This window comes from Staurois parvus, unplaced genomic scaffold (genome assembly GCF_062004578.1).
Source record: "Staurois parvus isolate SC_StPar_1 unplaced genomic scaffold, SC_StPar_1.0 ptg000249l, whole genome shotgun sequence".
Taxonomy (NCBI): Eukaryota; Metazoa; Chordata; class Amphibia; order Anura; family Ranidae; genus Staurois; species Staurois parvus.
This window is the reverse complement of record NW_028318045.1, coordinates 11,950,649-11,965,784: the sequence shown is the minus strand read 5'-3', so window position 1 is coordinate 11,965,784 and position 15,136 is coordinate 11,950,649. Positions and strand designations below refer to the sequence as shown.

General features: G+C 42.5%; 1 protein-coding gene across 2 annotated transcripts in view; it reads left to right on the top strand.

Moving 5' to 3' along the window:
- ARHGAP8 (Rho GTPase activating protein 8) overlaps positions 1-15,136 on the top strand; it is an 85,297-nt gene that overhangs the window by 29,181 nt on the left and 40,980 nt on the right. For both annotated transcript variants that reach the window (XM_089680781.1, XM_089680782.1), the window contains exons 5-7: positions 1,247-1,378; positions 9,727-9,813; positions 15,008-15,106. In XM_089680781.1, the coding sequence (XP_089536907.1) occupies positions 1,247-1,378; positions 9,727-9,813; positions 15,008-15,106 (318 nt within the window). The remainder of the gene's footprint in view (positions 1-1,246; positions 1,379-9,726; positions 9,814-15,007; positions 15,107-15,136) is intronic.

Below are 15,136 nucleotides of genomic sequence, written 5' to 3'. Positions count from 1 at the left end.
ATTGCACTGCGTTTTGCAGACCAATTTCGGGGTGTTGTTTACTCAACATACACACCCGCAGCAGTTTGCATGAACGGGGTGCGATTGTGATGCAGAGTAGAATTCGCACAGAAAATGCTGCAAATTCCACACCTCATTAGTGTGAACCCAGGCTCAAACCACTCCACACCTTTCTATGTGGGAACTAGAGTATGAGCAATCAACATAAATATGAATACATTCAATGATAATACCACTAACTGGAAATACACGTTTACAGTTCATTTTGTGCACGAGATAACGTGGAGCTAACTTGTCCACATAAGTGAATTTACCGATCCTTATCTGCTGCACTGAGGGAATTTCATCATTTTATAGAAAATTCAGATTTTATCGTTTCTCTTCAATAAATATTCTTATTGCATAGTTCATATTTGATTCTAAAAAAGAGCGACCCATGGGTCAGGGAGATGTTTATGAGTTCTGACTCTCCCTGGGAAAGGCTGAATCTCTTTACATTATAGCCCAAGGCTTGAGGTATAAATTCTGTTTGCCCCAGCGACTTCTACGTTTACTAAAAAGTCACTTTGCAGGCTAAAGACAAAAATGTTCTGTGTGAGATCGCGAGTGTTTGAAGTTCCTGCTGTCTTAACCTGTTTTCTGCAAATTGAACACGAGGGAATTGGCAGCTAATGACTGAACTGAAAAAAAGCAAAAACTTGATTTTCTTAGAAGTTACAGATTCCAACTGGTAATGACGCGTTTAATAAGTATGTTTTGGGCGACATCAGTCACGATGTCAATTAAGGGCGACTTGTAATAACTTGCACCGAGGCTGCAGGCAACACGCTGTCTACTTCATTAGCAGATATTTATAGGCTATAACATTAAAGAAATTGGATTAAAAAATAATGTTTTAAAGGTTAAAGAGAAACTATTAAGTGTTTTTACTAAGTACATATTTTGAGTACTTATTCCAATATATTTTTTTTTTTTAAATAAAATTCCAATATATTTATTATAAAGTGTGAGGAGACTATCATTTAAGCCAGCCCAATATGGATCGAATCTTGGCAGGTTCAGCAAAGACCAGCCAAACTTCGATCCATCTATGGGAAGGCTGTTTTTTTTTACATGCGATTACTGACGGCAGCTCTAGCCTCTAGCGATAATCATTGTGTTCTGCCTGTTTGGTTCACATAGTCACAGAGTGTTATTCGTGTTCTATGATTCAATTGTAATTAATATTCTTCTTTTGTGCTTTCAGATACCTGAAATATACATTGGATCAGTACGTGGAGAATGACTACACAGTGGTTTACTTTCACTATGGCCTGAATAGTCGCAATAAACCGTCTCTCAGTTGGCTGCAGAGTGCCTACAAGGCATTTGACAGGAAGTATGTTGCTTGTATGGGAGTGAGCATGCAGTGTAAATGTCCAAGCAAAACTAAGCCACTTGGCCAACCTATTTAGTGTGCTACATACTTGCTGATGTGTTATCAAGAAAAGCAAGATTGCTTGAAAATTTGTATAATGTATTTGGATATATTTTACCTATCAAAGCCAAGCTCCAGAAGTTAGAGACAAAATCTATCCTTGCAATATCCCCCCCTTTTCCTGCGCTTAAAGGGTTAAATGCTTGTTAAATCTAGGAGGTAGGGGAACAGACAGGATTATTTACCCATTACCCTGCTCAAGCCGGCCCTGGCGCTGCACTCTTCTCTTTGAAGCTCTGGACTGTGGTCGACTTTTGGCATCATCTTGTATAGTGCAGGACTATCATCCCTGTATTGTATGTGGTGGCCGGAGCAAGCGTGTGGCTGGGAGTGCCTTAGACAGGAGGCGATGGTGGAGCAGTCACGCCATTGGAGGGACCCTGCTGAAGTGGAGAATCAGACAAGTATTTCTCCTTATTTCAGCAAACTACAAAAGCTTTGCAGTGCAGGGGAACCCCATTGCAAGAGTAGTTTTACCCTATTCCTGGAGTTGGGCATTAGAGAGATTGTAAACCTCTGAAATGAAAAATGAACAAAGCATATCATTCTATAGTGTGTACTTCCCTCAATCTATAGCACTTACTGTGGAACATGTCTGCTTTATCCTTCCTGTATCTGCACTTCTGACAGTTTTTTTTTCCACACAAAGCTTCACCCCCTTCCAACGCACAGCAGGTGATTGACAGCCTCAGCTGTGCATGTTTCCCTATGAGACTGTGTAGAGAAGGAATGTTCCTGCACTCAGGTCTCAGATTACATTGAGCTCTGTGTTCTGTGCTGTGCAGTGTGTGACATCAGATCCTCATCCCCCTGCCTTCTGCAAGAGAAAAAATATTTTCCTTTTGGAAGGCTGTACTATACAGCGTACAAGAAGGTATTATCCAACAGCCAGTCAAAAGCTGAGGAATTGGCTGTCTCCTCATTTTTTTACTCCATTGGAGTATTGCATTATTTTAATTAATATATGTTTGCTGTCTGGGTGCCCATAGAGGAATCTTTTCTTCTCTTGCTCATCTGTCAGTTGGACCATAAATGAGGATATATCTCTACTATGTGGACACATATACAGTAAATAAGTTCCTACTATTTGCCCATTGCAGATGTTAACAGACTGAAATTCTTTTCATATAAGGCAGGTTTTGAGTGATTTTACTTCATGTCAGGAACAAAACCTCCAGACAAACAGCCCTGATGAAGGGTCCTAAAATGCTTTGGCCTTACACTTTTGCAAACAATAAACATATCTGTAATTAGTTGATTTCCAAGTATATATTTTTACATGTTTGTATAAAAAAAAATATTGGTAATTTTTATTATTTATTGCAGGTACTTATATAGCCGCATCAATTTACATAGCACTTTACATATATATTGTACATTCACATCAGCCCCTAACCCTCAAGGGTGTACAATCTAAGGTACATAACTTACATTCATACATACACATACTAGGGCCAATTTGGACAGGATCCAATTAACCTACCAGCATGGCTTTGGAGTGTGGGAGGAAACCGGAGTACCCAGAAGAAACCCACGCAGGCACAGGGAGAACATGCAAACTCCAAGCAGGTGGTGCTGTGGTTGGGATTCAAACCAATGACCCTAGTACTGCCAGGCATAAGTGCTAACAATTTAGCCACTGTGCTGGCCAATACTTACCCTCTGTATGCTCCAGTGCTGTTCCCAGCGTTCTTGTTTAGTGCCGTGATCCTCTTCAGGGCAGAACAACACTGTTTTCAACCGTTTCCTGTGATCCCAGGCTGTCATTTAAATGAAAATATAACAAAACAGCTTTAGCTGAGAAATTTACTTTCAATCCAGAGATTTTCCCTGCAGTAGATTTATTCTGCAATTAGATGTCCTCATTCTGATGACCATCATCAATCAACCCAATTCCCTGAATCCAAGTCATCCCAGACCCACCTCCAGCTTCTGAGTGAACAGTGAAAGGAGGAGAGCATTACTGAGCTAGTTGCTAGGATGCTGGCAGCTGGGCTACACAGCATCATTGGTTGTTATGGAGCAGGAGGCCATCTGCACCATAAAATCCAATGGCACTGTGCTCTTCAGCCACCAGCATCCTAGCAACCAATGACACACAGCCTCATTGGTTGCTAGGATGCTGATGTGTGGGCCAAAATGTCATTGGCTGCAGTGCCTGTCCTTGCAACCAAAGGGGGTGGCAAAAATGGGGTGGCATCCTTGGGAAACACTATAGCAAGATTACCAGGAACAATCATAAGGTGGTACAATCTCTGGTGAGGAGCCCACCCTCAATCCAGAAAATTAGAAGTGCCGAGGTTAATTGCTGTCTGAAACAGTTAACACCCCACATTATTACAGTATCCTATAGTCACCAAAACACAGATATGACATGGGTCCAATGGGAAAAACCACTAAACACAGCTGGGAATACAGTTCGGCAGGGAAAACCAGTGAGCACATCAGGGAATAGGATTTGATGGGAAGAACCACTGAGCACAGCTATGGTTAGGTTTCAGTGGAAAAAACCACTAAGCACAGCAGTGGATAGGCATCGGTGGGGGGAACCACTAAGCATAGCAGGAAATAGGCCTTGTCAGAAGGAACCACTGAGCACAATGGTGGATAAGCATCAGCAGGAGGAACCACTAGGCAGAGTGGGGGAGAGGTAAAGGCAGGAGGAACCAGTGATCACAGCGGGAAATAAATAAAAGTTAGCAGAAGGAACCACTGAGAACAACAGGAGAATAAGGAGATTGAATGCTGTATTTTAATAATATAGGATTAAAAACACTCACAAGAGACAAGAACATGACAAGCTAATCTGTGTATTGTGAAGTGGCCACTCCTCTCCATCCTGCAGGCACCGCTGGTCATACACCTAGGGTGCCATGGATGTAAGCTGGAACAGTGTGGAGCCATGTGTGCTGCTTGGGAGAACACCTGGATGTCATGGGGGTGCAGCCATTGCACCTGCTCTGCTGCACCCCCATGACATTCAGGTGGTCTCCCAACCAGCACACATGGCTCCACACTCTTCCAGCTTACATCCATGGCACCCTAGGTGTATGACCAGCGGTACCCGCAGGATGGAGAGGAGTGGCCACATCCCCTACACAGATGAGCTTGTCATTTTCTTGCCTCTTGCGAGTGTTTTTTATCCCATATTATTAAACACAGCATGCAATTACTGCACTTAGCTGGCGCCTCCTGTTCTTCTCTTTTTTGTCTTTGTATGTAGAGTTGGCTTTGCTCTACAGGATGGCTGCCGCTATCTGACACCCAGTGTCCCAGAGACTTTTTAAATACTTGATTATGTCTATGGACATTATATGATTTATTCTTTTAACAGTGTCAATTTACATTTAACCCATGCCGGTCTCCAGCACAAAATTATACGTATAAAGTTACATATATATTCTCCATTTGCCTAGCTGGCATCTGACATTATTGGTATTGTTCATAGTCCATATTGTATCACATTGGAATAATCTCACCTCTGTGCACCAGAATTTCTCCTTTGTTGAATAAGAAGATTGACAATCCCAGAAGTGCTGGTTTCTGAAGATACTTCTTAGTATTTACTATTTTCTCTGCAGAGATGGTGTTTATTCAGTGTTTCAGTAAAGCCACAGAATCATTTTAAGTAATAAATTCTAGTGCAGTAATGAATTCTATCAGACCTAAAAGGGAAACATTTGTGGAGGAAATGGGACCAGGGGGATGTAGGTTCATAGGAAGGACATTAGGAAGATGTGTAGTCAGATCATCTCAGCGCTCACAGTAGCATTGGATCTCATTATAAAGCCACTTTTCACCATCTCACTATCATCTATAATAACAATGCAGATCACTATCTGGAAGGCTGGAATAACACAACGTGACACGTATACAGAAGAGGGCCCTTCAAACGCTCGTTTCATCTTATTTGGCTAGAAAACTATTAGCAAACATCGAGTTTTTTGATGAAAGTCTTTGATGGCCTCTTTTGTGCCTGTCTGTTTCTCTGACAATTGTGTTGCTGAAATCAGGATATCACAGCCTTCCGAGACTTCATAGGAACAGATGATAAAATAACCCCAATAATTTCACTGTCATTGGCGAAGAGGGGAACTGTGCATCTCAGATGTACATGCTTCAAAGTGATGAGTGAATAAAACAAGCAGATACGGTGGGGCTGAGATGGGAAAACCAGTAACTGCATTTTTTCCTTTTTTTCATTTAGTTTGCAAAAGGTTTGCGTAGAGATCACAGTGGCATAAGGATATGTAAATGACAATGACAATACCTTTTATTGTCTGCTAAGGTCATGCTTAGGCAGCCCATAGATGATTCGATTTTTCACCAAGAAGGAAGAGTGGAAGGAAAGAAAATCACTTGATTCTCCCATCAAGACAGTCAATGCCTCCCGCAGTGCTATTGTGTTCTGCCGATAGGGCAGTACAGGGAATCTTATTGGCTGGCAGAACACAATGATTACTGCTAGCGGCTATAGCCAAATTATGAACCATGTATGGCTAGCTTTACCTCCCAATGTTCTGAGATGGGAAAGACAAACCCTTTTAAGCTTAGAATATTTAGACATTGGCCACACCACTGCCACACCCCGATCACATAGACCATGATGTATAGTGAGCAGAATGATTTCACTCACAAAGCTGCTTATGTGAAATTTGGTTGGGGGAAAAAAGAATCTTATTTTATTTCATTAAAGATTAACTCTGGGAAATATTGTGTAAATACAATGGGTATGTGTATTATTATTATTTGAATCTTGGTGTTCTTTGAGTATTTCTAGCAGATCTGTGCAGTATTCCAATGTCAAACATTGTCTCTGTACAGGAACTTCCTGTAATAAAGACCGGTCACTGCTGCTCTCTCTTGTGCAGGGTGACTGGTCTTGTCTCCTCCCTCTCCTGTAGTTTTCTGCAGGCAGCCTGTAGTGGGTGGACCTGCTGTTTCCCTGCCACAGCCCTGCTCTCTGTACAAGCTATGTACAGCACAGTGATGATGTCACTGCTACAATTACAATATCTGGGTTTAAAATTTGAGGAATATATTTCATTGAAAGTTTTTACATCCTGGGTTAAGCTTTAAAGTGATACTAAAGCTTTTTATTTTTTTATAACCAACATGTCATACCTGCAATGTGCAGTGGTTTTGCACAGAGCAATCCCTGTCCTCCTCTTCTCACATCCCCTGCTGAATGCTCCCATAGCAAGCTGCTTGCTATGGGGGCACTTGTGAATGCTCGCTCCTGAGCCCTGCTGTGTGTATCCATAAACGAACAGAGTTTGGCTCACTTGGGCCCCCCCAGCTCCCTCCTCACTGGAGAAGTCAATGAGGAGGGAGAGAGCCAAGAATGTTGCTGCTCTCATCCATATTGCTGGATGGATTGGGATCAGGCTCAGCTAAATATTGGGAGTGCTGGAGGTTGAGCTGCGCACAGGTTTTTTACCTTCATGCATGAAGGAAAAATGCATTCAGCATTTGGAACCGCTTTAGGGGCTTCTTCACACCAGATGTGTTGAGACTGCACTGGCAGTTATTTCCAGGGCAGCCCCAATGCAAAAACAAAGGAAAATGCCTTGGTTCCAGTTCACACCAAAGTGTTACTCTGTTATGCACTGAAAAAAGTACTGCATGCAGTACCTTTATTCAGTGCAGTGGATTGCGACACAGATCACTGCATTGCGGTGCCACTGCAGTGAACAGAACTATATTCACAGGGCAGCACAGTGGCTAAATGGTAAGCACTTCTGCCTGGCAGTACTAGGGTCGTTGGTTCAAATCCCAGCCACGACACTTCCTGCCTGGAGTTTGCATGTTCTCCCTGTGCCTGTGTGGGTTTCCTCTGGGTACTCCAGTTTCCTCCTACACTTCAAAGACATGCTGGTAGGTTAATTGGATCCTGACTAAATTGGCCCTAGTATGTGTATGTATGAATGTATGCTAGGGACTTTATATTGTACGCCCCTTGAGGGTTAGGGACTGATGTGAATTTACAATATATACAGTCAGGTCCATAAATATTGGGACATCGACACAACTCTAACATTTTTGGCTCTATACACCACCACAATGGATTTGAAATGAAACAAAAAAGATGTGCTTTAACTGCAGACTGTCGGCTTTAATTTGAGTATTTGGTATTTACATCCAAATCAGGTGAACGGTGTAGGAAGTACAACAGTTTGCATATGTGCCTCCCACTTGTTAAGGGACCAAAAGTAATGGGACAGAATAATGATCATAAATCAAACTTTCACTTTTTAATACTTGGTTGCAAATCCTTTGCAGTCAATTACAGCCTGAAGTCTGGAACGCATAGACATCACCAGATGCTGGGTTTAATCCCTGGTGATGCTCTGCCAGGCCTCTACTGCAACTGTCTTCAGTTCCTGCTTGTTCTTGGGGCATTTTCCCTTCAGTTTTGTCTTCAGCAAGTGAAATGCATGCTCAATCGGATTCAGGTCAGGTGATTGACTTGGCCATTGCATAACATTCCACTTTTTTCCCTTAAAAAACTCTTTGGTTGCTTTTGCAGTATGCTTTGGGTCATTGTCCATCTGCACTGTGAAGCGGCGTCCAATGAGTTCTGAAGCATTTGGCTGAATATGAGCAGATAATATTGCCCGAAACACTTCAGAATTCATCCTGCTGCTTTTGTCAGCAGTCACATCATCAATAAATACAAGAGAACCAGTTCCATTGGCAGCCATAGATGCCCACGCCATGACACTACCACCACCATGCTTCACTGATGAGGTGGTATGCTAAGGATCATGAGCAGTTCCTTTCCTTCTCCATACTCTTCTCTTCCCATCACTCTGGTACAAGTTGATCTTGGTCTCATCTGTCCAAAGGATGTTGTTCCAGAACTGTGAAGGCTTTTTTAGATGTCGTTTGGCAAACTCTAATCTGGCCTTCCTGTTTTTGAGGCTCACCAATGGTTTACATCTTGTGGTGAACCCTCTGTATTCACTCTGGTGAAGTCTTCTCTTGATTGTTGACTTTGACACACATACACCTACCTCCTGGAGAGTGTTCTTGATCTGGCCAACTGTTGTGAAGGGTGTTTTCTTCACCAGGGAAAGAATTCTTCAGTCATCCACCACAATAGTTTTCCGTGGTCTTCCGGGTCTTTTGGGGTTGCTGAGCTCACCGGTGTGTTCCTTCTTTTTAAGAATGTTCCAAACAGTTGTTTTGGCCACGCCTAATGTTTTTGCTATGTCTCTGATGGGTTTGTTTTGTTTTTTCAGCCTAATGATGGCTTGCTTCACTGATAGTGACAGCTCTTTTGGATCTAATCTTGAGAGTTGACAGCAACAGAATCCAAATGCAAATAGCATACTTGAAATGAACTCTGGACCTTTTATCTGCTCATTGTTATTGGAATAATGAGGGAATAACACACACCTGGCCATGGAACAGCTGAGAAGCCAATTGTCCCATTACTTTTGGTCCCTTGTTCATTTCATTTCAAATCCATTGTGGTGGTGTATAGAGCCAAAAATGTTAGAATTGTGTCGATGTCCCAATATTTATGGACCTGACTGTATGTGTAAAGCGCTGCGTAAATTGACGGCGCTGTATAAGTACCTGAAATAAATAATAAATATTGAAATGTAATTTGTGAAAAAAGTAAAAAAAAAAGTAATCTGAATGATTCACTGAGATTCTCGCATTGGCACTGTCTCCCAGTGCTCACCAGCAGCAATGTGTTCATTTCAGTGTCTCTAACTGGTGGGAACAAGCCCTAAATGTTCTTAGACCGGACATAGACGGTTCGACTGTTGGATGGTTTCTGCTGAACCAGACAAGATTTGAACCATGTGTGGGCAGGCTGAATGTACCAAATTGGTCAATCAACTTGGGTACAACCAGCCTGCCAGATTCACTTGCAATTATCGCTAGTAGCTGCTATAGCCGCTAGCAATAATCACTGTCTTCTTCCAGCGTGGGATGGCTTCCCCGTCCTGCCCCCCCGAGAGAAGACACTTGCACGGCCGGAGGGATTCCCCTGTTAGCACCGTCTCTGTGGATGGGGGAATCACGCAAATTTCTTTTCTGCAAGGAAATTCTGCCGTAAAAGGAAATTTGCACCATCTATGGCCTGCATTAGTCTTTGTGTATTATTAGTTATTTGTGTACTGTCGCAGTAAATTTTTTGTTTTTTTCTTTTTGCTGTCTGCCGTGTTGCAGATTTTTCTAAACAAAATATTTGGCTTGACATACACATTGAGAAGCTGTTTCTTCCTTGTCAGGTACAAGAAGAATATGAAGGCGCTTTATGTTGTACATCCAACTAACTTCATCAAAGTTCTGTGGAAAATATTCAAGCCGGTGATAAGGTGAGTGAATGCAGTTGATTTTGTCAGGTTCAATTTTGCTTCCCTCCTCTCTCATTGACCACACAGGAAGCAAGGGAAAATCTCATCAATGGCTACATAAGGCTGCTTTCACACTGATCCATCTTTCTTCTGCTTTTTCATTAACTACTTGCCCTCCAGGGGATATACCCCCCCCCCCCCCCGTTCCTGATCAGGCCATTTTTTGCGATACGACGCGGCGTTATTCTAACTGACAATTGCACGGTCATGCAACGCTGCACCCAAATGAAATTTAAGTCCTTTTTTTCCCACAAATAGAGTTTTCTTTCGGTGATATTTGATCACCTATGCGTTTTTTATTTTTTGGGCCATAAACAAAAAATGGCCAACAATTTTGATTAAAAAAACAATATGTTTGACTTTTTGCTATTAAACATGTCCAAAAAAAATGTTTTAAAAAAATCAAATTTCGTCATAAATTTAGGCCAAAATGTATTCTGCTACATGTGTTTGCTAAAAAAAATCCCAATACGTGTAAATTAATTGGGTTACGTGAAAGCTATAGGCGGTATAGATACTGGATTTTTTTACTAGAAATGGCAACAATCAGCGACTTAGAGCGGGACTGTGGTGGACATTCTGACACTGGAGGGAACTGATTTGGTATCACTGACATCCCCAGTGACACCAATACAGTGATCAGTGCTAATAAAAAGCACTTACACTGTACTAATGGCACTGGGCAGGAAGGGGTTAACATGTGGGGTCATCAAATTGTTAACTGTGTGCTGTTTTACTATGTGGGCTGTGTTTGGGTTTCAGTGTAAGCACAGTGCTTTGTATGGCTCTGCTATGCAGAGCCATACAAAGCAGTGTCCAGTAGCTGACAGGGGAGAGATCTGTGTTGTTTATACACAGGTCTCTCCCCTGTCAGAGATACTCCGTGATCACTGGGTGCCGCCAAGTAATCACCAGCCGGGACCCGGTGATTGACAGCTGAGGCCCTACCTGGAAGTGCAAAATCAGGTATACTGTAGCAGTATTTCATGCTATAGGGCAGAGGAGAAATGGTTAAAAAAGGCAGAAGAAAAAAAGCGTGTGACCATGTATTCTTATAGAACTCTTCACACTGATCCATTGTGGGTCAGATGCATTTTTCAAAGTCCTGCTTGCATATTTGGTGCAGGTTTGGTGCGCAGCAAAAACACACCTCTCCAATGAAAGCAATGGAAAATGCTGCAAAAACTTATCAAAAATGCTTCTGCGGTGTGTTTTTGGTGCTGTTTTTTGAGTCACATGTCATGTTAAAACCACACTGCAAATGCGGTAAAAATGTGTTTTTGCCACGGATCAGTGTGAAAGTAGCCTAAACTGTGAAAAAACTTGACAGAGTTTTTGCCAGAAAAATAGCATGGCCTTGAATTGTGTTTTTCATGTATACTGAACAGCAAACATGATACATTTGCTATATGCTCGCTACAGGTTCTCTTTTAGCATCAGTACCCAACATGCCAGAAAGGAAATTGTAAAACTTCCCGTATGCGGCATGTTTTCCCTGCCTTAAATTTGTACGCAATAAAGTCTTTAGGTGATAAGCATTTGGTGTGATAGTTATCATAAGCTCTCTTCTCCAAATCCGCTCTGCAATGTTCCTACCTTTCATCTCCCGTGCAGCTCTTTTTGCGGTGAATTAGATTTGTAGAAACTGACAAGCTTTATATGTAATGTACTCATCTAACTGCGCCGAGAACCTGATAAATTGGCCACTGTATAGGAATCTCGTGTTGCATCATTTTATAAAATTAACTCAAGAAATGTGTCTCTGACACAGACATCTCCACCATTAAGGATGACTCTACACAGACTCGATCACTGGTTTAATGCTGTACAAGTTGTGAAATCACTTTTTATTTCAGCTAGATTAATAGAGAAGTATAGCTTTTTTTGCCATGCTTCTCTTTTGGGTCACAGGAGTGCACTTACTTTTTGCACACTCCAGTTAGCGCTGGAGGGACAGAGCAGAGAGCCATTGACTGACTGCCACCTCTCTCAGCTCAGAGTGGACCTAGAACAGAGCGATCAGTGTTTATGTGATCACTCGGTTCTGAAGCTTAGAGCCGGCCGAGGACAGCTGCAGCATCACCTTAGAAGAGAAGAGCTTCCTTTAACTAGAGATTGCAACTTGAGACCCTTGATGTTTAAAGTTTCTGATATGGTGGTATCTGCTGTCTTCTGCTAGCAATGGTGGGACCCATAAACATAGTGAATATTGGTAATTCAGTGAATTTAAACAGGCTGTTTTACTGCTCAAAGCAAAGTTCTCCTGATATCGAGGTGTAAAGTGTCTGCATGCAGTGTCTCTAGTGAGTGTGAGAGTGATGACAAAAGAGGTTGGGCATCCGCCGGTTTACCAATCTTATGGATAGCACAGCCTCATAGGAACAAGAGTTCTTGCACAGGCTCTTGGCTGTTTACAGGGATGCACAGAATTGCTGCCTGACAGCCTTTCAGCGCAGCAAGTAGAGATGTCTGTGTGAAGACTGGATAGAGACAGTCATGATGCAGAAAAACTAATGTGATCCTGGTGTGGAATGGGCAACACAGCTGTGCTGAACTGATGTGCAGAGTCCCACAGCAGTAAGCCAACAATCTGTCTCTGGAGGAGAACGGCAAGCCCTCTGTGTTCAGCTCTGAATCCTGTGCCCAAGAGAGCAAGCCAGTCCCTTGCTGTAGAATAACTGCTTTCCCAGCATCACTTTCATTTGCCAGCTCTTTGGTAGTTGTAGTTCAATCATCATTCAAGAATACAGTATATATTGGCTATAGGACTACAGGTCCCAAGATCCTCTACTGTCAGGAGAACTGGATCCACTCTGCTAACAGGAAGTGATATAGCAGTTTCCAGTATTGCTCACTAGGGGGAAAAGGAATATTCCTAGTCTCACCTGTAATTGTCCATGAAAGGTATAATGATATGGCTCACCTAACAGCCGATCTCCTCCACTCCTCCTACCACTCCATCCCCCACAGCCACTTCCTCCTGTACCACTATCCCCTCCCTCCTAGATTGTAAGCTCGAAAGAGCAGGGCCCTTGAACCCCTCGTGTTTTTGTTTTGTTACTGTATTGTCTCATGTTCTGCCCCCCACTATAATGTACAGCGCTGAGCAAACCTTTTAACGCTATATAAATACTGTATAATAATAATATTATGGCTGGCACCTGGCTACACGTGATGTTTTGTGCTACAATGCACACGTAAAATATACTTAAAGCTTCAGTCTTACGCAGGCTTGTTCAGGCTCCTCCCCTGTACTGAAATGACTTACTCTGAATTCACTGCATACTGTGAGCATCCCACAATTTGAACTAGAACCTACAACAAGTCAAATGTCCTATTTTTCCTGGCTGGATGACACAGCTTGACAGTCCCTGACCCCCTCCTTTCATTAACTGGATTTCACTTCTTTTAATCATGGAGGACCAGCAATACATGCAGGCATTACCCAGGGTGGTCTGAATACAAATATAGCCTTCTTAAGAACACCAGCTCCACCAGACTGACATCCACCCATCAAGACTTTCCTATATTTACATAACTCCTCTCAAGAGACTCACTGCTTGCATCAGGACTGAGGACTCCTGAGAGGAGTACTGAGGCAGGGTGCTGTGATGTTTTTAGAAAGCTATGTACAGCACCCTGCCAACCCCTCCCACCAGTCTGCCATGATCTGCCTGCATCGTATTATAAAGCACAGAGACCCAGTGGTGACATAACTGGATCTAAAATATGGTATGTAAATGTAGCACCCTCCTAGATAGGTGCTAGGATAAGTAGACTATAGTTGGTTCCTCTGCTTAACAGGAGAACTGTTAGGAAAATCTACATAGGCTTTCTGCTTAACAGAGAGCTGCAATTGTTAGTAGTGCTTGCTCTGTGTGTTCAAGTGCTGCTAGTTCTGCCCCTGGCTTCCTCTGTGTTCAAGTAACCTAGGAAGGTTCTGGATGTATAGGTGGAACGCATGCAGAACACAGTATGAATATTAATGCTAATCCCGCGGAGTGCAGCCCTCAGGAATGCTGGAAGAGGGTATTTATTCTTTGGGCATACTGAGTCCTGAGTCTTTCCTGGAGAGGATTACACCAGCCTGGGGGAAGGCATGCTGCCTTCCTGGGCACCTGCTGCCATGCAGCCTCAGGTGGTCGGCCTGAGGGCCTGAAGAAAGAGAGTGACCCTGGTTCTTTAGTAGGCTGTCTGCCAAAGATCTGTCTGGTATCACTGGAGGGCATTGATTGGAAGGAGGCTAAGATTCTGGGCTTGGGCTTTGTGAGTACAGACACTGTGTGATCTTGGGGACCTGTGTGATTTGCTACTGGCTGGTGTCCTGAAGAGTGCTGTCCATTTAACTCCTCCCTAACGTGGGGCTCACGAGTGCTACTTATGGAAGTTCTTTCCTCAACCGTAATCAGTTCAATTACTGGAGTAGCGTACTAAATTTCCCATCCCTATCCAAGTTCTCCAACAATAAAATAACAAAAACAGCCCCTAGACTGATCATTAGAGACAACAAGCAAAAGTGTGTGTGCACCCTACTTTGAAACTACCTTGGGCCTGGCTTTGGGGTAAAATTAGGGAAGACCTGAACATTACTACAGCCACTCCTGCAGGTGTAGCGCTACATTAAAAAAGTAGATTTAAAAAAAAAAAGTCACTAGCTTGTTGATGCAGAGGGAAAGGAAGAACCACAGAAGGCAGATAATATACAAATTATACTTCAGATTTTTTTTTAATATATTTTAGGATTTGCAGGTAAGTGCAGAGTGAGTGCGCAGTAATGTTGTTCCTTCACTGTCGAATCACATTGGAGGCAGGAAGGTAACCAGGCTTTACTTCTTACCTGCTGATGAGAAAAGTCACGTCACCAGCCTGACTGGACAGAGCTGCCTGAAACTCAGAACTGGATGGACAAAAATTTTAATCCTTTGGCAATATCACAGCTTCAGTGTATTTCATCAGTGTATTTGGCTGTTTGCCTGGAGTTACCAGGCTTTTCCAATCTAAATCTGTCTTTTTATAGGGTTACTGCAAACACAGAGAAAGCAGATAAAAATAGTTTTGTTTAAATGTTCAAGTTTTAGCAGATTTTAATTTCACCACTGTGCTTTTTATTTTAGTTTTAAGTCTTCTTTAACAGCAATGTTCTCTTTTAATTCAGTCACAAGTTTGGCAAGAAAGTTTCCTACATGAACCACCTAAGTGACCTTCGAGAGCATCTTCGGTTTAATCGTCTTATCATTCCACAGGAAGTGTTACAGTGAGTTTTGTTATAATACAATATACTTTG